At 56.0% G+C, this 20083-nt stretch overlaps 9 protein-coding genes across 9 annotated transcripts; 3 read left to right on the forward strand and 6 right to left on the reverse strand.

Annotated features, from left to right (window-relative positions):
- Positions 1–379: 379 nt before the first annotated feature.
- On the reverse strand, positions 380–1626 carry GCG54_00001474 (uncharacterized protein; the record flags this gene model as incomplete). The annotated part of the gene is made up of 4 exons (XM_045401590.1): positions 380–407; positions 456–1023; positions 1076–1335; positions 1394–1626. 4 exons carry the CDS (start codon positions 1624–1626, stop codon positions 380–382), a joined length of 1089 nt encoding a protein of 362 aa, XP_045270319.1.
- Positions 1627–2318: 692 nt separating this feature from the next.
- Positions 2319–2817, reverse strand: GCG54_00001475 (uncharacterized protein; the record flags this gene model as incomplete). The annotated part of the gene is made up of 2 exons (XM_045401591.1): positions 2319–2609; positions 2665–2817. The coding sequence occupies 2 exons, from the start codon at positions 2815–2817 to the stop codon at positions 2319–2321; spliced, it is 444 nt and encodes a 147-aa protein (XP_045270320.1).
- A 605-nt stretch (positions 2818–3422) lies between these two features.
- GCG54_00001476 (putative ATP-dependent RNA helicase DHR1) lies at positions 3423–9025 on the forward strand (the record flags this gene model as incomplete). The annotated part of the gene is made up of 6 exons (XM_045401592.1): positions 3423–7036; positions 7894–7967; positions 8079–8312; positions 8377–8702; positions 8752–8801; positions 8851–9025. 6 exons carry the CDS (start codon positions 3423–3425, stop codon positions 9023–9025), a joined length of 4473 nt encoding a protein of 1490 aa, XP_045270321.1.
- A 756-nt stretch (positions 9026–9781) lies between these two features.
- Positions 9782–10684, forward strand: GCG54_00001477 (uncharacterized protein; the record flags this gene model as incomplete). Its single annotated transcript, XM_045401593.1, has 1 exon — positions 9782–10684. One exon carries the CDS (start codon positions 9782–9784, stop codon positions 10682–10684), a length of 903 nt encoding a protein of 300 aa, XP_045270322.1.
- Positions 10685–10903: 219 nt separating this feature from the next.
- GCG54_00001478 (Mediator of RNA polymerase II transcription subunit 6) lies at positions 10904–11923 on the reverse strand (the record flags this gene model as incomplete). Its single annotated transcript, XM_045401594.1, has 1 exon — positions 10904–11923. The coding sequence occupies one exon, from the start codon at positions 11921–11923 to the stop codon at positions 10904–10906; it is 1020 nt and encodes a 339-aa protein (XP_045270323.1).
- Positions 11924–12301: 378 nt separating this feature from the next.
- On the forward strand, positions 12302–13063 carry GCG54_00001479 (Multiple myeloma tumor-associated protein 2-like; the record flags this gene model as incomplete). The annotated part of the gene is made up of 1 exon (XM_045401595.1): positions 12302–13063. One exon carries the CDS (start codon positions 12302–12304, stop codon positions 13061–13063), a length of 762 nt encoding a protein of 253 aa, XP_045270324.1.
- Positions 13064–13294: 231 nt separating this feature from the next.
- Positions 13295–14489, reverse strand: GCG54_00001480 (Checkpoint protein HUS1; the record flags this gene model as incomplete). Its single annotated transcript, XM_045401596.1, has 3 exons — positions 13295–13321; positions 13370–14201; positions 14284–14489. The coding sequence occupies 3 exons, from the start codon at positions 14487–14489 to the stop codon at positions 13295–13297; spliced, it is 1065 nt and encodes a 354-aa protein (XP_045270325.1).
- Positions 14490–15736: 1247 nt separating this feature from the next.
- Positions 15737–16306, reverse strand: GCG54_00001481 (uncharacterized protein; the record flags this gene model as incomplete). Its single annotated transcript, XM_045401597.1, has 1 exon — positions 15737–16306. The coding sequence occupies one exon, from the start codon at positions 16304–16306 to the stop codon at positions 15737–15739; it is 570 nt and encodes a 189-aa protein (XP_045270326.1).
- Positions 16307–17600: 1294 nt separating this feature from the next.
- On the reverse strand, positions 17601–18190 carry GCG54_00001482 (uncharacterized protein; the record flags this gene model as incomplete). Its single annotated transcript, XM_045401598.1, has 3 exons — positions 17601–17682; positions 17744–18090; positions 18176–18190. The coding sequence occupies 3 exons, from the start codon at positions 18188–18190 to the stop codon at positions 17601–17603; spliced, it is 444 nt and encodes a 147-aa protein (XP_045270327.1).
- Positions 18191–20083: the final 1893 nt, after the last annotated feature.

Genomic DNA, 20083 nt, shown 5'->3' on the forward strand with positions numbered 1-20083 from the left:
GGGCACTCGGCAGTTCAAAGCAAAATTAGGGCGTCGGGCTCGGCAATGCCTTTCATCATTTACTTCAGCTAGGAATGCTGAGACACGAATACATCTCGAGAGCATCTTCAAGTATGAAGCTTGCGGGGTATCAGTCAGCTACCGTCGTCGTTTGGCCATAGGTGTTTCAAGCCTGAGATAGAATCGACGAGGCGGCTGCGAATCTCAGGAGGGCCGCATACAAACGATTCTTAATCGAAAAGGTCCTCTCCTGCAACGTGTTTGATATAGTAGGCTGGCTAGGACAGTCAATATCATTATGCATTGGATTTCCTATTACACGTGCCATTTGCCACAACCATCTTGAACAGGACATGAAAACTGACGAGAGCTGCCATCATTAGAAAATAGCGAGAACATTCGGTGGGCTACAAATGGATTAGCAACAACAGTCCGAGGACATGGTGGAGACTCACCTGGCAACACCTCCCGGCACATGGCAGGGCTCGCTGGACACGAAAAAGCTCCATCTCTTCTCCTGCTTGCACTTCTCAGCCAAAGCTTCAAGGTCAAACAGCTCACCGATGGGCATGCCCCAGCCGCCAAGGAGGATCTCGTGCATCCAGTACTGCGGGTCCTTGCGTGGCCAACACTCGAAGGCCGGCTGGTCTCCCGCGACGGCGGAGAAGTTCTCCCAGATCCAACGCAGGGCCTCTTCCGACTGGCCAACGCCGCTGAAGGTTTGGGGTTCGGCGGCGCGGTAGACCTCAAGGTCTGAGGCGGACTTTGAAGCGTGAGATGCCATGAAGCCTGAATATGTGAGTCCACTGCCCGCATCAGACGTCGGGTTGGAGAGATTACCTGTGCGTACGATGAGGATATCGCCGAATCTGACCTCCGTTCCTTGAGCTTCCAGGCAGGCCTTGAGCTCGGAGGCTGGGATGGAGTCGTGGGCGAAGGGGTCGTATGTGATGTTTTGAGAGAGCCGCCAGGAGTGGTAGTCTACCAGCACGCCACGGCCTACAATGCCATGCTTTTGCCAGGCTTCATGTCACTCAGCTCCAACTGCTCGGTCTCATTGCACGGGACAACTCACCTTGGATGCCGTTGACAGTCGACAATTTTCCATTCTCGTCAACGGCATGGACCTGCTCCATAGTCACGCCGTTGTAGAAGCGCTTCTCCTCCTGATAGCCACAGTGGCGGAGGCCGTCCCACTGAGACGAGGACTGCGAGTTGAAGGTCCAGACGTCATCGTTGGCAAGGAAAGGGGCTTTAACCTGGAGTTCAAGGTGAAAGGAGCGGCGGGCGAAGAACGGTTCGGGCTGGGCTGTGAGAGACCAGTTCAGGGAGACGCTTGGGAGTGTTTGTCAGTGTCCCGAGGAATCATATGCGAGAGGCTTGTGTGGTTTACCGGGCTCCTGTCTTAATTTCGCTCTTGGCTGCTGCCGCGACGCGCTCATCGGTAAGTCTATTCAAGGTCCCGAGTTCGTCGTCACGACCGTAGAGACCCCAGGCGGAGTATCTGGGGTCGTCGTTGCCGAGAGGGAGGGACTCGAAGGGCGGGATGCCGTTCTTGTTTAAGGTCACGTTCGCGGAGGCCATGTTGGAGATCAATTGTTGGCCGAGCTGTTGAATGCGCTTCATCACCTTTCTCAAATTACTACAAGGCAGACTTGGGTAAAATAATCAGTTGTTGTTGTTTAGGATGTCGGAGAACCAATTTCAGATGATGTCAATCGCCCGAGCACCTTCACTTATTTATCAGCAACCTCGGAACTCCGCACTTCTTGACCGTTGACATGCAAGCTGCCCGCACTTTTTCACTACCACCACATCACTATTTCCCGAATCGGCTTTACGAGCGGGGTGGCTGCGTAAGGGTTTCCGGTCAAATGCCGGCGCCGAAATGACTTCAACGAGAACGACTACGACGGTCTACTCTGAAGGTGGAGTTTACCATCGCCCACATGAGCAGTAGACGCGCATTTACAACCGTTCCTTTTTGGGTTGAGTTCTACCTGTGCATTCATTATCAGATGATTTGGGAGTTGTTGATTTCCAATTTGCGCGTATCCAAATCGAGGGCGAGGGAGACCTCGAAAATGCAGTCATGGCAAGCGGTCCAAGATATCGCAATAGCGAAATTGGGTCCTTCATTCCAGTCATATGTCATCCATGGCATGAGGCGGGTTTAACTGATTGTCAGAGCCTCAAACTCGCGATAAAGAGGATTTGGATTAGACATTGTGTGGGAATGTAATGCATTTTCGTTGGCTTCGTTTGGAGGCATCCACCTCATCATGGCCAATATCACATCTCATCAGCTCCAACACCAATCACAACACCTTTTGAACCAACTCGACCGTGTCGAAAAATGCCTCCCGCTCTGTGTCAACCTTGTTGAGACCCAATCCGAGGACCAGCGTCCTTCGATCCTCCGGATCGCGCGTGGAGATGAGACTGGCAATTTGTGCGGCGTATAGCTGGCCGAGAGTCTCGCGCTCGTCACCGCCTCCTCCTAGAAGAGTTTTGGGCGTGAGATGGACGGAGGGTAGTAGGCCACGGCTTGCTGATGGGAGGCTCAGGTCGACCATGCCGCCCGATGAAGCCTGCAGTGGTACTTGGATCTGGGGGGCAGGTAAGCATTCCAGCTTTCTTTGTGGGCTCATAATTCATAGTTACCCATTGGGATAGTTTTCCCTCTTGCGAGATTGTGATCATGATCTTGTCGGAAAAGGTCATGGACGAGACTTCCGTTGGGACGCCGTTGACCGTGCCAGTTTCCTGTTTGCTTCGGGCGGGGAAGGGCTCTTCCCTGATACCTTGGGGGTCCATATTGGCGGTGAAGAATGAGGTGAAATCTTTCTACTTGACGGGATCAAGTTTATAGATGATTCCAAGTTTGCTGCCTGCTGGAGAAGATGACTTCTCAATTGGGCCGTTGTGTTGTGCTAGGGACCTCCGGAGCGGGCAGCGCCTTCAGTGACGCCGGCCCCACTACAGCGGCCGGGACAGGGGTGCTGATCGCCCCCAGAGACGCGCTAATCCGGATATGGGGCGGATGACAGGCGGTCAGAGCGGCAGAACTCCTTCTTCCCAAAAATTTCCAGACCTTTTGGTCGCGAATCTTGTCGGCTTCAAGTATACGGAAAGACGAAGTGGCTGCCTTTCGTCATTTTCCCAGTCATTTTATACCCTTGGAATGATGGCTCTGCACTGAAACAAGCCGAGTAAATTTTCTGCTTGTTTTTGTCACAAATTTGCTTCCTTTGGGGCGCCCTATAGAATTCGACAGCATTCATCCGGATTTGAAGACCGCGAAATCTCACTTGAGATTTTCTGAGCCAGGTCTGTCACTTTGAAATTTTTGAAGTCGATCAACCGACGCAACAGCCACAACGCCCAACTTCCCCTATTACATCAACCGACAATCATAGAAAATGGCCGGAAAGTTTGTCCGCCGAGAGCGGAAGCACAAAAAGCTTGCACGCCAAAAAGCCGACGACAACGCCGTCCTCCCGGATGCAAACGCCGATGAGATCCTCCCGGAAGACCAGAAGCGCCTGCTGGAGAAGAGGGCCCAGATCAAGGCCGACCTGTTGAAAGATGGCCCCAAGGTCAGCGGCAAGAAGGCGAAGCGCCTGGAGAAGTACATCACCACCAAGATGCGCAAAGATGAGAACCGCGAGATCCTGGCCAAGTTGGCGCAGCAAAAAGTCGACACCAGCCTGTTTACGAGTACCAAGTCTTTGGGCCAGGGCAAGGAGACGAAGAGGCAAGCTTTGACCCGAGCGCTGAGGGAGAAGAATGCGGGTCTGGAGGTGGATGAGCAAGCGGAGGAGATGTTGTATGAGGAGAGGGGTGAGACGCCGGAGGAGGAAAGCGACGAGAGCGAGGAGGAGACTCCGAAAGCGGTTGAGGCACCGAAGAAGGCGCCTGCGCCAAAGACAGCACCCGCAACAAAATCGAAGCCAGTAGCAAAGACAGCCGACCCGGAACCTGCGTCGACTGCTAAAACGGAGACGCAACCTCAACCGCAGCCGCAAATTCCTGCCAGCGTAGGATCTGGTCTGAAGCGCCCGCTGGATGTTGGCGATGACGGTCGCCCGGTTCTGAAGAAGCGTCAGAAGAGAGGCGGTGTCGTATCCAAGTTCTCAATCGTCGAGACCGAAAAAGCGGATGACGCAGAGGAGGAATGGGGTGGCTTCAGCTCAGAGGGAGAAGATGGAGACGGCAAAGACAGTGGTGAGAGTTCTGAAAATCAGTCCTCAGAAGAGGAATCCGACGAGGAGGAGGATGGATCGAGCGAGGGATCCGACGACTCAGACGAGGACATGGACGAGGACAGCGACTCCGGTAACAAGAGGCAATCTGCCTTCAAGGCTTGGGCGCACGCTCAGAGGAATCAGGCTTTAGGTTACCAACCAGTAGCACCGTCAACCACAGCACTCGACATACCCAAGCCCGAGAACTTCACGCCAAGACCTGTGGAACAAGAGCCGCTACCTCAGGAGCTCCAGCCGACGACGAACCTCGCCCGGAAGGCTTGCGCCGTTGCGGTAACGAGGACGCCCGAGATCCAGGAGGTGCGCATGAAGCTCCCGGTTGTGGCGGAAGAGCAAAGGATCATGGAAATGATCCACAATAACGATATTGTCGTTGTGTGCGGTTCTACTGGTTCCGGTAAGACAACGCAGGTGCCTCAATTTTTGTACGAAGCGGGCTATGGCTCGCCCAACTCCGACACGCCGGGCATGATTGGCGTGACGCAGCCTCGTCGAGTCGCTGCGGTGAGCATGTCCAAACGTGTGGCTCAGGAGCTGGGTGATCATCAAGACAGGGTCGCGTATCAGATCCGCTTCGAGGGCACAACATCGAGCAAAACGGCCGTCAAGTTTATGACCGATGGTGTGTTGCTGCGAGAGATGGCGCAGGATTTCTCCCTGAAGAAGTACTCGGCCATCATTATCGACGAAGCCCACGAGCGAAGCGTCAACACGGATATCCTGATTGGTATGCTCAGCCGTATCAACAACATCCGCAAGGGCGATGACAAGGTCGATCCCAACATCAAGCCGCTCAAGATCATCATCATGTCCGCGACGCTGAGAGTTGAAGACATGACGAACAACGCGACACTATTCCCGACGCCACCCCCTGTTGTTGAGGTGGAAGGCCGTCAGCACCCTGTCACGATACACTTTACCCGTCGCACGCAGTCTGACTACGTTGACGAGGCCTACAAGAAGATCATGCGGGGTCACAAGAAGCTGCCACCAGGCGGCTTCCTCGTCTTCCTCACCGGGCAGAACGAGATTATGCATTTGAGCAAGAAACTGCGGGCTGCGTTCGGCGGTTTTACCGGAGCGAGTGCCCCTAAGGTTCAGATCTCTGCCACCGAAGCCCCTATGGAAGTGGAAGACATCGACTTTGGCGAGGTTGAGGACGGAGACTTTGGAGAGATCGATGACGAGGTCGACGACGACGGAATGGAAGACGAGGACGACAAGGAGTTTGAGATCGAAGGAGAGGAAGGAGAAACAGGGCCCCTCAAGATGCAGGTTTTGCCCCTCTACTCCCTTCTGCCAACCAGAGAACAGATGAGAGTTTTCGAGGAGCCCCCAGAAAACACCCGTCAAATCATCCTCGCAACCAACGTCGCAGAAACCAGTTTGACAATCCCTGGAATCCGCTACGTCTTCGACTGCGGCCGTGCCAAGGAGCGTCAATACGACCGCCTCAGCGGCGTCCAGACCTACGAGATTGGCTGGATCAGCAAGGCCAGCGCAAGCCAGCGAGCCGGTCGTGCCGGCCGTACCGGCCCCGGCCACTGCTACAGGCTCTACTCCTCGGCCGTCTACGAGCGCGACCTCCCCGAGTTCACAGACCCCGAAATCCTCCGCATGCCCGTTGACGGCGTCGTCCTCCAGCTCAAGTCCATGAACCTCTCCAACGTCGTCAACTTCCCCTTCCCAACGCCACCGGACCGCATGGGTCTGCGCAAGGCTGAGAAGCTCCTCACATATCTCTCTGCCCTCACGCCAGAGGGCCAGGTCACGCGCATCGGATCGACCATGTCCATCTTCCCGCTCTCGCCACGCTTTGCGCGTATTCTCCTCGTCGGCCACCAGCACGACTGCCTCCCCTACACGATCATGATGGTTGCCGCTCTGTCCGCGGCAGAGATTTTCGTCCCGGAACATCAGGCCATCCCCGCGCTCGCGGCAAAGGGCGACGACGAGTTCCGCACCAACGCAGACATGCTCGCCGAGGACCGCCAGGCCCAGATCCGCCGCGCCTTCAACGCCGCCCACAAGAAGTTCTGCTACCTCGACGACCGCGCCGACGCCATCAAGCTGCTGCAGGTCATCGGCGAGTACGCCCACGAGCCGACGGAGCAGTGGTGCGAGAGCCACTTTGTGCGGCACAAGGTCATGAAGGAAATCACGCAGCTGCGCGGCCAGATCACGGAGCTCCTGCGCGCCAACATCCCGGCGTTCAAGAACCTCAAGTACCAGGACAAGCTGGACGCGCCGTCAGACAAGCAGGTCGCGTACCTGAAGCAGATGGTGGCCGCAGGCTTCATCGACCAGGTCGCCCTCCGCGCCGACAAGGCCCCGGTGCCCCCCGAGATGGGCCGCAAGCCGCGCCGGGCGATCGACGTGCCGTACATCCCCCTCTCGCCACTCGGCGTGGGCCACGACGCGGAGAAGTTCGTGTACCTCCACCCGTCGTCGCCGATGTCCCACCTCAGCCCCGCGGAGTGCCCCGAGTGGGTGGTGTACTCGCACCTGCAGCGCGCGACGCAGGGCGACCCGGGAAAGACGCCCAAGACGAGGATGCACACGCTCACGGACGTCACAGGAGGGCAGCTGGCGAGCCTGGCCAAGGGCACGCCGCTCGTCAGCTATGGCAAGCCGGTGAAAGAGATCAGCTCGACGGCGAGCACGAGGGAGGTGTGGGTTGTGCCGTATCTCCGCGCCGAAGGTGTGGGTGGGCAGGGGTGGCCTTTGCCGATGAAGAAGGTTACGCAGCGCAAGGTTGCTGGGAAGGGGTGGGTTGTTGAATAAGGCGTTGGGGAACTTTGGGGTAAACACAAAAAGTAATTACTGGTGAATTTGGTTTTGAGCTTGAGAATAGACGGAGGGTTCCGTACTCACGGCGTTCAACTGCAGATCCCGTCGTTTGTGCAAGACATTCAACTTGGAAGAAGTCGTCATCAACTGCTATGACAACCGGCCGCCCTTCCGTGCTTGTTCCAGAAAACGAGGTTCTCCGCGGGAGTCATGACTTGTTTCAAACGGAAATGTCCCCAAACGGCGTTGATGTACATCAAACCCGGATACGACGAGTTGTGCGATCCGCGAGCACGTTATCCGTGCGAACCCGTTTCTATGCACATAACTCTGCACACGTGGTTGGCACAGAGAGCAAGGACATCAGCCCAGACTTTTTGGAATTACTGAGGCCGGCCTGCCGTTTTTGCGTGTAGGGCTACGTGTTCCCTCGCTCGGTATTCTGCCCCATGGATGGAGCAAGTTGAAGGGGACTTCGGACGAAGGAGGAACTCCCCAAACGGGCTGTGGCAGCAAGGGAAGGCCGTGCCGGCCCGAGCGAAGAATTCGCGAGCTTTTCTAGATTGAGTTGAATTGAGTTCCACAGAAGATTACGAGAGGTTCGGCGGGAAGGTGCGCCCAGATGTATGTGTGTGTGTAGTGTGTACGTGTGCTGACGCTGACTCTGCGGTTTACTTTTTTGAGTCGACCTTGCGCGTGACTTTTGGGAGCTGGTTGCCCACTTACATGCCGGCTGGATCATATCTGCATCACAGGATCGTCATTCTGTGCAGATCACCCGCGTGGGATATTTGTGGCATGAAATCGTTGCTGAACACCTCGACCAGCTCGACAGTAAAGATTCCATGATTGGCAGGGCAAAGATGTCGCTTTTTGAGGGCGTCGCCGTCGTGACGGGAGCCGCGTCCGGTATGTCACCCGTATCACTGCCCCAGCTTGCATGCATTATGCAGCTCGTCTCAAGTGACGAACCAAAGACAACAAAACATACGGCAGCTCTCGTTTAGCTCACAACCCTAGGTATTGGACGCCAGGTCGCAGTCTCATTTGCGCGAGAAGGCTGCAAGCGCATCGCCCTTCTTGACAAAGATGAAGAAGGCCTTTCTGAGACGTCCCGCAGATGTCGAGAAGCCAACGGAGACACGCGCACGTTTGTCATTGAAATCGACAACCGCAACGAGGATGACGTCTCTGCTGGGATGGAGTATGTGACTGAGGAATGGGGACGGATCGACTACGCTGTCAACTGTGCCGGTGAGTTCTTGCTTTTTTCCACGGTGTGGTGCATTCACTGAAGGGGGAATCTGAACGTTATCAGGCATGTTCGGTCCAAAAGCCCCGTCGCATCTTCTCACGACGGCTGAGTTTGACGAGATCACGACCACGAACTACCGTGGGACCTGGTTGTGTTCCAAGGCAGAGCTCTCCCAGATGATCAAGCAAGAACCGCTCAAGACTCACGACGGCAGACCGGGAAATAGGGGTGTGATTGTCAACGTTGCCAGCAACCTGAGTCTGGTGAGCCGACCAGAAACTCGTGAGATTCTCGGCCCTAGCTCACGTGGCGTACTTCTAACTCTTGCAGCCGCTTATAGCGCCTCCAAGGCAGCTATACTGAGTCTCACCAAGAGCGATGCTGTTGATGTAGGTCACACGACAATATTCCACTAGGGAAGATGCTGACATTGAATAGTATGCAAAGTACAACATCAGAATCAACTGTGTCTGCCCCGGAATCATCGAGTAAGTCTCCCAAACCCAGCGATCACTGCCTGAATGCTAACGATGACAGCACTCCAATGACAAGTGAGGTCTCTACAGACGACCCCATTATTGCAGTAGCACCCATGAAGCGCAAGGGAACGCCTCAAGAAGTCGCCGATGCAGTTTTGTTTCTCTGCAGCTCCAAGGCAACGTTCATCCATGGCGCCGCGCTTTCGGTAGACGGAGGGTATGTCATTAACTAAGACATTGAGAAAAGAATGTCAGAGACGGCACGGTGGCTTGTTACGTTAAGATATAGCATCAGATGGGAGTACGGTAGGAAAAGTAGGCATAGCAGGTGAGAAAAGACATGGGACAAACGACAATACAACGGAATTTCTGAACCTTAGACATGCATCACTTGAGGCGAAGGAGTGAGCTACCGTAATCATGTCTATTCAACCCAATTCGCAGGAGGAAGCCCTTACATCTCTCACCCGTTCCTCGACAGACAGGTCCAGGAGGCCTTGGCCCGAGGCCGCCTTTACCACAACAGCCAGTCATTTTCCAAGGGTTGGTAGACTTGATCGTCAAAAGTTTGGTCTATGAATTTTGTTTTTGCATCTTTCAATTACGTCTCAATAGTATCCGAAGAAGAGCGCATCGAATGTGTGCCGTTTTTCCTTGTTCACGATGTATCCCTTACGCTAGCGTGGAAGACTAGTAGAGTTGAGGTTCTCCCTCCCAGAGACCGTAGAGTACAAGTCCTTGCCTTCATTGACGTAAAGAGAACCAAAGTAATTCATGATGCTGGCATTCCTCAGTCTTTTCAGTTTGAATTTTGACAGCAACATTTATTGCTCATCGAACCAGCTTGCTAATCAGATGCGCAACACCGCCCACCACCAAAGTGTCCGAAAAGTCTCCATGCCCGCTAATGATCACGACTATATCTCCCTCTCCCTCTCATCAATATCCCAAGCCAGACTCAATAACAAACCAATCCAAACACCAGCAAAATGACAACGCCAACTCCAAAGATCCTCATCGTAGGCGCAACAGGCCGCACCGGCACCGCAACCATAACCGCCCTCCTCACCCACCCAAACCCACCCCAGATCTGCGCCCTCACCCGCTCCCCCTCCTCCCCTAAGGCCCAAGCCCTTCTCAACTCTCACCCATCCATAACCCTCGTCAAAGGCGACCCAGCATCCCCAGCGTCAATCTTCGCCTCTCACGCAGACATCTCCGCCGTCTACCTCGTCACCGTCCCGCCCGCGGACGAAGCGCAAGCCATCCCCCTCATCGACGCCGCCATCGCCTCCCGCGTCCCGCACATCGTCTTCACGAGCGTCGACCGCGGCGGCGACGAGGCGTCTTGGAAAACGCCGACAGACGTGCCGCACTTCGCGGCCAAGCACCGCGTGGAGCTCCACCTGCGAGACACGGCCGCCGGGACGGGGACGCGGTGGACGGTGCTGCGGCCGTCCGGGTTCATGGACCAGTACCTGCCCGGCGCGGGGGCGATGGGGGCCGTGATGGGCGGGTTGTGGGCCACGATGCCGCGGGACAGGAAGCTGCAGCTTGTTAGTGCGCGGGATATCGGGGTTTTTGCCGCGAGAGCGCTGGTGGAGGGCCCTGATGAGTGGGGAGGTAGGGCGGTTGCGTTGGCGGGCGATGAGATCAGCTTCGCTGAAGCGGAGGAGACGTTTGAGAAGGTTGTTGGGAGGGCGATGCCGCAGACGTGGACGGTTGTTGGGCGTGCTGTACGCTGGGCCGTCGAGGATGCGGGGAGGAGTATGGACTGGTTTGAGAAGGAGGGTTATAAAGCAGACATTGAGGAGTTGAGGAAACTGGAGCCGGGAATGCAGACTTGGGAAATGTGGTTGAGAGAAAGTAGTGGGTGGGTGAAGGGAGACTGAGGAGCTGGGAGCATATGACGCTGCGCCTGAGATCCACGACCCGATAGTCGATTTATATATATGTAAAAAGCCATTGCGAGCGCAAGAAAATGTCACAATTTAAACCGTTCATGTATCATGTAGCAGCCGGTAACGTGATTTGATCACTCTATAACCAAAAAGGGGTATCATTACACTCGAACGCCAAAACCAATGCCACGTCTGGGATCGCCTCGCCACCTATGACGGAGCAGGCGTTGTCCCCGGCGTCGCAATCTTGCTCTTCTTCCTCTTGGGCTTCGGCATGCTCGGCGTCTTGGGGCTCTTCTCCCCCTTGCCGTCCTTCTTCGCCTCCTCCGCCAGCTTCGTGTTGATGCCGGGCTTCTGCGGCTTCTGCGCAGCCACCGGCGGCGGAGGCGGCACGATCTTGCTGTTGTCCTTGCGCCCCGTGCTCGCGAAGTGGAAGTCGCCAGGCCTGCCCGTGATGGGGTTCTCGTCAAAGTAGTCCCCGCCGTGGCGCATGTGGATCGCGAAGGATTCCTCCGCGAGCCTGTCCAGCGCGGCGGCCTCGGTTTCCTTCTTGTTGTTCGTGGACTTTGCGGCGGCGCCGTTGGACGTGTTGCCGCCGTCGGGCATCGGCGTGCTGGCTGCTGCGTCTTCCTTGTTCTTGGAGACGTTGGTCGTGGGTTGCGTGTAGACGTGGCCCAGGGAGGGCGTCCACTTTCGCACGCTGTCGGCGGCGGGCAAGACCTTGCGCATCGAGTCTGCTATTGTTTCCTTTCCTCCAGTTAGCGTTTGTTCCTTGGCGCGCTGGGGCTCTCTGCGACCTACGATTTTGGAGCTCAGGATGTCACCCAACGTGGGCGCCTGGTAAATGTTCTCGTTGCAGACAAAGTAGTACGCCAACGGCTTCGTCTCTATCCTGTTCCTCTCCGGGTTCTTCTGCCGCATCTGCTTCACAATCACCCACACGCCCGTGCCCGTGACCATGTCGGCAGGCGCGTGTAGGACGCGGAACTCCAGCCCCGTCATCTTGTCGAGCTCGCCCTCGAAGGCCTCGCGGGTAGATAAATTTCTGAGTAGGGCCGGGTTAAACATGGCCTGGTTCGTAATCACGGCATTATTGGACTGGCGGTCGAAGAAGGGCGACTCGGCGAAGTAGAAGAGGACGCTGTTGGAATGTATGCCCTGCATGCCGGCCGCGATGAAGGGAGAGCTCCATTGGATCTCGTCCAGGGGAGGACCGGCCGGGTTCGCCATTTCTGATTGGTGTGGCAATTGTTGCGGGAGAGAGTTCTGAGGTGATGCGGCGTGGGGATGGGAGTGGTGAGGTTGTTGAATGTGGGAACTGGTCCGCGGAGCTGGCAGAGCCGCAGTGTGCACGGAAGGCGGGAGCTCTTTTGTATCGTGGGGCCGGAGCTTGTTGGAATTGAACCTGCAGGGAAAGCGGCAGGCACCTTACAGGGGTCATTTTTTGCGGGACGGAACTGCGCCATCACGTGAGACACATGCCTGCCGGTCCGACCTCCCGGATCAGAGACTAAATCATCGACAAACAACAGCTGGACACACCATTATCCCCATGTACCCCCGAACTACACACACGACGATCCGACTGCCGAAAAATCCAATCTCCAGATGGACCTCCTCTCGAGTGTCCGTAAATCCGGCTCCCGCGGCGGCGTCAACTTCTCCTGGGACGAGGTCGCCAACTCCAATCACCGCGAAAACTACCTCGGCCACAGCCTCAAGGCCCCCGTCGGCCGCTGGCAAAAGGGCCGCGACCTGAACTGGTACGCCAAGGCCGACGACGACGCCAACGCCGGCGACAGCAACGAGACCCCCGAGGAGAGACAAGAGCGCGAGCGCCGCGAGGAGGTGCGCAAGATCAAAGAGGCCGAGGAGGACGCGCTTGCCCGCGCGCTGGGTCTGCCCGTCCCGCAGCGTGACACGTCGGGAGCGAACGCGGTGGAGGTCAGCGGGTCGAGGGGTATCGGCGCTGCGCCAGCACCGGAGCCGCAGCAGGAGCAGAAGGGCGGGCTTATGGTCAAGGAGAAGAGGGAGCGACGGGACCGAGGAGAGCGAGGCGACAGGGACCGAGGCGAAGACCGGGAACGCAGACGACGACACCGCAGCCGCAGCCCGAGACGGGAGAGAAGGAGAGATGACGAGAGGAGGCGGAGCCGTGAGAGGGGCGGAGACGAGCGACGGAGGAGAGAGCGGGACGGCGACAGGGACAGGGACGGCGAGCGACCCAGGGATCGAGATGAGGATCGGGAGAGGCGGCACCGTAGGAGAAGCCGGAGCCAGGACCGCGAGCGGAAGGAGCACCGACGGAGGAGCAGAAGCAGAGAACATCGGCACAGGGATCGAAGGCGCAGCCCCGATGAACGCCGTTAAGCTTTTGGTGTTGAAGAATCCTGCATGATACCCTAATATTGTCTTATAGCGAGTGCACGACTCCAAAAACACGCACGACTAAGATAGCAGAATAATCACTTTGTTGCTCTTACAACGCCCTATGCCATGTTTACTATTCGTGCATGCAGATATTTGGGCACTATGATCCGAAGTCAGAGCTGGTATCTTTCATCGTACTATATCAACGCCAAACTCCAATAGCACCACATTTTACAAGCTGAACGATCCGACATAGTACTATCAGATATTAGCCAGTTGCCAGTACCGCATGATTCACAATCTTACCGTGAGGACCGCCTCATCCGCGCCCGCATCGTCATACTGCGGTACATAGACGTAAAGAATGAGAGCGTGCTCGTCCGCAAAAGCAGCCACAACTCTTCCTTCAAGTCTACCCACACTCAACACTCTACTCCAATCCTTGCCGTCTACTCTCACAGTCGCCCACTTATCCGGGCCGGCCTCCTTGAACTTGACGCTCGGGTGCTCCTCTAGGGGCATATCGATCTGTGCAGCGTCTAGTTCCGGATTCACCAGACCGCTCCACGTCGTAGACACGTTCACGCTCTCGGTAACAATCCGCAACCGCAGGCTTCCAAACATGTTGGCGCTCAGCTCAAGCTTGGGTCCCGCGCGGGAGGTGCCTGACGCCATGGCCAGCTTTGTGAACCTGTCAGAGATGGCCTTGAGCTGGAGCAGAGGGGGCATCGTGATGTGGACATCCGTCTCGCGCACCGTGGGCTGCATGATGGTCTCGACCGTCTCCGGGTGCAGGACGCGTACGGGGATGTCCTGGGTGATGATCTTCTCCCTCTCATGGCGCAGAGACGTCAGGTGCTCCGGCATGAAGCCCTCGTCGTCGTCAAAGGGGTCATTCTCGAGCCCCGCATACGCTGCACTGCGGCCTGCCCCGGAAGTACTTGTGGTTGTGGTGATGGTCATCGACAGCACGGGAACGCCATCCTTCTTAGTTAAGCGCAGTGAGGCCGACGTGCTGTTAAGAGCGGACCTCAGCGCGCGCTGGAGCAGCGCCAGTGGCAGCTCTAGGTTGATGGTGTTGTGCTCCTCCGCAGACTGGATGTGGTAGCTGTCAAAGATGAAGTCCATAGGCAGGGTTCTGGGGGGCAGCACAGGGGTCGGTTAGTCAGTCAAACTCAGATGTCGTCGACACTGTAAACGAAAGCGAGCTTCGAGCTTACGACCAGACTTGAGACCCGGTGTCGGGAATAACGGTGAAGCGTGCCGTGTCATCGTCGAGTCGCACCCAGGCGATTTTCTCCAGTGAGCTGAGAGCGGCGGTAAACTCTAGATGGGATGATGTCAGCGGTGGTTTCCACAACGCGAATGGGCGAGTGAGTGTACTGGAGAAGGTACGGATATTTTTCAACTCCGTCTTGAATCGCATGTTGGAGGAGGGAGGCGAAAGGCCCAGGCCGATCGATTAATGCAATGGCAAGGGCGTTACAGAAAACAAAAAAAACAAGGCCTATGATGAATGACAAGGCAGGGTCGCAGGCGAGGTATGTTGGTCGCAGGAAGCTAGCTAGTTGCCGCTTTTGGGTGAGGGTTGGGGGAACGCGTAAAGTGGTAAGAAAAGACGCGATCCGCGCCCCCTTCCCCAAGTGCCGTGCGGATGGATAGTGCTGAACCACAGCACAGCTGGCGACCTGCCCTTCCATGGATGCTGCTGCGTGCCAGCGCGGGTGACGGCGCTAGGGGCCCCCATGGTGAGGATAGCGGATGCCTGCAGGCCATGCCGGTCCACTGCAGCACGGAACTCTCTAGCGCGGGGTAGGCCCCGGTTAGCGGGGCCAGATTGGGAAACCTCACCCCATTCACAGTTCGCGCCTACCCCGCCATCACCTGAGGTCCGCAGGTTGAGCGAGCGATGTAGCTGGTTTTCCGAGTCGGTCACTTGGACAACACCGAGCGCCTTCATAGCTTTTTGCTCGAATCGAGGAGGGATGCCGGAAAATCGGATGTCAGTGACGTTGCTTGGTGTGCATGCGTTGTGATGGGAGGCAGGGAAGATGGAAAAAGATGAGGCAAGTCTAGCCCTTTTGCTCGGCGAGTCTTGCTGGGCCCGGCGTGTGTTAGTTAGTATGTGAGTCCGAATATTGGGAGATTGAGTTGAAGGCCACGACAGAAAGAGGATACTGGAGGCGACGAAGAGAAGAACGAGAGATGGCAGATGAAAGTCGGAAACTACTCGTTGACTGCGAAGTTGATAAGACAGAGCGAGATGGGTTGATCAACATTAAGAGTTTACTGAGAGCCCAACCACAAAAGAGAGCCCACTCAGAAAGTATAGCCAATGAAATGATCTAAACATCATAGAATATAAACCTTTGGAATTTCTCTGCTGATTGATAAGGTATGGACAAATGAAATTCGGCTGCTGTACCATCTGCTGTTCCGTATAGCCTCTGAGGCTTTCCCGTTCGTCATGCTCCTAAACAAAATGTCTCCTTGCCCGTGTAATTGAAGCGTGGCCGATAACCAAACATCGAGGCCACCGACATGATGCTCAACCATAGTCATCCGCTGAAAATGCCGTCGTCTCTCCTAAATCAATATTGGAGGATCATTGACAATGTCCGTCCCGCAACTCGCGTCGTCGTTGACCCATTCGCCGTGGCAGGTCCAACGTTCTCATTTCTTCGTTGACTTAGACGCAGACGCCTTCCTTTCCTCCGCCACAAAGTGTTCCGTCCATTTCTTCTTCCATACCTCACGGTCCTCCCAAGGCTCTTTCGTGGGCGATTCTTCCTGCTCTTTGGGCACCTCCTGCGGGATGGATGCCATGTTGTGGTCGAGGGAGTGGATGAGCGAGTTGAGTCGCGGTAATAACTGCCCTCTTAGATATTTTGAGGTCTTGCGCGATCGTTGTAGTTGCGTATGGCAAATCTCGCACGGCATCCAGCCCCAGTACATGTAGTTGCGTACCGGCTTCATTGTCGGCACCACGGGATGTCCGCAGTCGCATCGCATGCTGACCCGGCACCACGGGCAGTGAGGCTCATCGACACTCGCGACACCCAGCCAGTGTTGTATGCAGTCACCTCCGAAGCGGTGGCCGCAGGGCAGATATCGCCATATCTCGCGGTCGCCCTCCTCCTTGGCCTCGCCGACTTTCTCGTAGCATATTGCGCAGCAGGTTTCGTCGGCGGCAGGATTAGATGCCATTTCCTGCTTACGCATGACGGACTTGAAAATGTTCATCGTCGCCGGCAAAGGGGACGGCGGTGCACAAAACCGCGTATAAGAAGCAATCGAATTCGAAATTGGAAAGCAAGCAAATTAGCCAAGGTGGCGTTCGAGTGTTCCGGACCAACCGCGTCCTTTGTTCACTACTTTAGTCGAAACGGCGAACTGAGATGTAATGTACAACAAAGAGGACGAAGACCATGGCAGAGAGAGACTGTCAGTATAGGAAGACACTGACTTTAGCAAAGCTAATCGTGCCTTGCAGATGGCACGACATTGACCTCGCCGTTAGACCGTTCCGGATTCTCGACAAGGTAGGCCATGTCTTGTTTAAAAGCAAGGTGCACGGAGCGCTACCTTAGGTGAAAGGTGTGCCGGCGGCTTGCTAGGCTATGCTTGACATGTGCGCTGGCAGCATTTAGTCCGACCTTAAGGGAACATCAAGCATTGGCTGTAGTCGTGTGACGCTTGTCAGAAGGAATGCATGCCCCTCTCTCTGGGTAGGGACCGTTTCGGTTTCCTGCTGACCTCCTCTACAAATTCGATGCGCACCTCGCTTTTCAGCAGCGCATGCGCTCTGGTGGGAAGTGAGACGCGGCGGGGGGGAGAGAAACAGAAGAGGCTGGTGTAGGTGAGGTGAGGTGAGGTGTGATGCGTGTGGGTGAGTGAGCCAAGCGGCAAGACCGTTCAGATAGCGAAGGAAGAAACACGAACGGCTAAGCTGGGCAAGGCGGGAGAGACATGCAGGACGGAAACACGGGCGCCTGAGCGGTGCTTGTTTCGGAGGGGTGACCGCGCCTGACTCCCGCGACTCCCACGACTCCCATCTGAGCCATACATAGACGAGATTGAACGAGACAGGCCGAAAGGGAGGCAGCGGTTAGAGTTCAGCTGATGTCCAACTCGAAGCATTGAAATGTATGCGCATATTGGCCACCACTGTCGCCACCTTCTCCCGCGAGCTTCCGCAAGAACAGCAGCAACCAGAAACATGCAGAAAGAACACCTTCATGGCAGAAACCGATAGTGCATCGGCTCCGGGATCCGAAGACGAGTGTGTAGGTGGTCAGTCCGGAGTGTGGATAGACGATGACAGTCTGACTTAGATCGGCCAACTGAGCCGAGGGTTCCAACCTGTTTTCTCAGTCCAATGTCGCATGCCATGCAAGGCGGAAGAAACGTGTCCAGTGCGGCAGCCGATCTGTCTCTGCCTCATGGTTTTCAGCTGAATATTCAGTTTCTGTCTCGTGGTCAATCAGGCTGTGAGTAGCTGGTTTAGCAAGGCTGATGTGCGTATTAAGACTGATGACTACCGCCAAGATCCAGCCCCGTTACGCTCGTTATTATCGTCGTCACTGTCATCGCTGTCATCTCTGAAACCCTCTTCCAGGCTGACGGTGACGTATGTTAGCATGCCATGAGGATGCTGGGAGCGAAGCGTGCTCAACTCACTCTCTGCTTAATCTCCGCGTGCTGTCGTGCCTGCTCCGCCGAGTATCGTCTGACATTGCCCTCCGTGTCTCCTCTCCAACCTCCCCCAGCTCTTCACCATCATCGTCGTCGGAAGCGTCGGTCGCAACGACGAGACGCTCGTGAGCGTTCCGGCTCCACGCAGAAGGCACCAGCATCCTTGCAATCCTATTCTGTATGCGGTGGCGTAACGAAACGGTCGAGGTCGATATCGTGTCGATGGGCAGGTACTGGCTGTAGCGACTCCGCCATCTGCGCCATAGCGGCAAAATCACGTATGTCGAAACGAGGAACAGGATTAACGAGATGACGGCGGGAACTATTAGGGTCTGCAATTAAAACGAAGCTCGGTCAGCTCACGGAACGAAGGGATTGCGCGGGGGAGGTCGAGGTCGTGGGTTGGAGGCAGCGCACCTTGATCACAGACATGGTGGCGCCCATGACGTTTTAGCTGCGAGATGAGGAAGGGTGGCCGTGAAAACCAACCCTGATCCTTTATTTGATATCCAGATTGTTGGGTTGTCGCAAGCCGTGGCGGAAGAAATTCGCCAGCGCGCGGACGAAGGCTAGCAAGAAGCCTGAGCCAGAGCTGGACGGCTGAGGCAGGGCTAATTGCTGAGGTAGCCTCGCCAAGATGCTGGGCGCGGGCGCGGGTGAGAGCGTGTGCGGATAAGGTGGGCGACTGACGTGACGCGGAGCGAGGTACCTGGCGACACGCAAGCGGCAAGCACTTGGTTGCGGCCGGCGCCGGGCTTAGACTCAGTCCAATGTCTGGCAGGGGCAGGCGCGGTGACTAGCTACCTCATCACGCTCAGGTAAGCAACGTGAGCTCCAGCTACCTGTAAGTGTCAACGTGCTGGTATTCAAGTGCTCAGAAAACCTTCGAAAATCCGATTCATTCTGCAAGATACTGAGAAGCATGCCTGTTGACGCTATTCACATGAGCCCGACTGAGGATGCAAAGGTGCGCCAGCAAGATGTCTATTGAGATCTTGCATTTGAGCGGTTGGCTCAGTGGCTTACAACGTCCTCGTAAACAGTGGAGGCCCGTGTGAATAAAGTGCCTGAAAGGTATCCGTATCCTTCGCCCGGGAACCCAAGATTTCTTATCTAAGCTCGTAAGCGAAGACCGAAGATAAGACACGTGCGCCTAGGGATCGCCATCTCATGGTGTGTCCCGAAGTCGTGCCTCCGTGCTGATGTTTGACGGCGTAGGATTCGTTCCTTTTCTCTGTTTCTGTTCCTGCAGCGGCAAAGCAACGCTTGGTGAGAGATCCGGACTCATACGACCACGGCCGCAGAACGATCTGGAAGGACGCAGGGACCAACAATAAACCAAAGAAAATACGGGAAGAGACAGGCAGTCGTTCGTCGTCGTCGTCGTCGTCATGGTCGAGGTCGAATTCTTCCAAGATTCCCATCAATATCGCTTAAAGTGCTGGGCCGTAATGGTGGGAACCCCGGTGAGCATTGATGCCAAACATAGACAGGTATCCCCGCCGCCAGCTTTGCATGTGGAGGTACGTGGTTCGAGACCCCTTCAGTGCTGCTCGAAATGGAAGGCTGCCAGCAGGCATTGTTATTGGGGCTCAGGGGTCTTTTTTAGCCTCAGCACCACAGCGAAGGGTGGACGGCGCTCGGGGGCCCTCTGCTGAACCGTCCACCAGATGGGCTCCCACACTGCAGCGACTTCACCCAATAAAACCGGGTTTACGCAGGCGGATACCGAACCCGCAAGCAACCGGCGCATCCACGACTGACGAATGTGAAGAAGGGAAACGGGATTCGGTGCGCGTGGACTTCTGAAGAGCAGCAGCTGACGGACTGAGCCGACGAACTCTCGATCTGATTTGACCGAAGAAAAAGCACGTCAAGGACTCAAGCTCCAGCTTGACGTGCGACGGGCGACCTAGCTTCCAGGCTTGCAGATGCCGATGGCGATCTTGGGCGTACGCGGTTTGGCTCGCCCACGGACTTGGATTTATCTGGTCCGTTCTTGGTCTGTTCTGGCTGTCCGGACTCTGATCTCTGCCAATGTTGGCGCCGGTCTCTGGTCGCTCAATTCACCCAACCCCCTGAGAGGCACAGCAAGCCCAGCATTGCAGTGGCCTCCCTTCCCTCCCCTGCGTCAGTAGGTCAGGTACCTACTATGTAGGCACGAAAAAAGGTAGCATCGCATCAACGAGAAGCCAATATCGAATATCACAAAGTCCCGCCCGATTGCCCCAGTGCTCCAGCGTCCCGCAGACCACAAGTCAAGCACTTGCAGCGACTGCAACGACTGCGCCAACAATATCTCCACTGTTGGCGCCGGATCTGTTC

The sequence above is a fragment of the Colletotrichum gloeosporioides genome (genome assembly GCF_011800055.1).
Source record: "Colletotrichum gloeosporioides strain Lc1 chromosome Unknown consensus_7, whole genome shotgun sequence".
In the NCBI taxonomy this organism is placed as follows: domain Eukaryota; kingdom Fungi; phylum Ascomycota; class Sordariomycetes; order Glomerellales; family Glomerellaceae; genus Colletotrichum; species Colletotrichum gloeosporioides.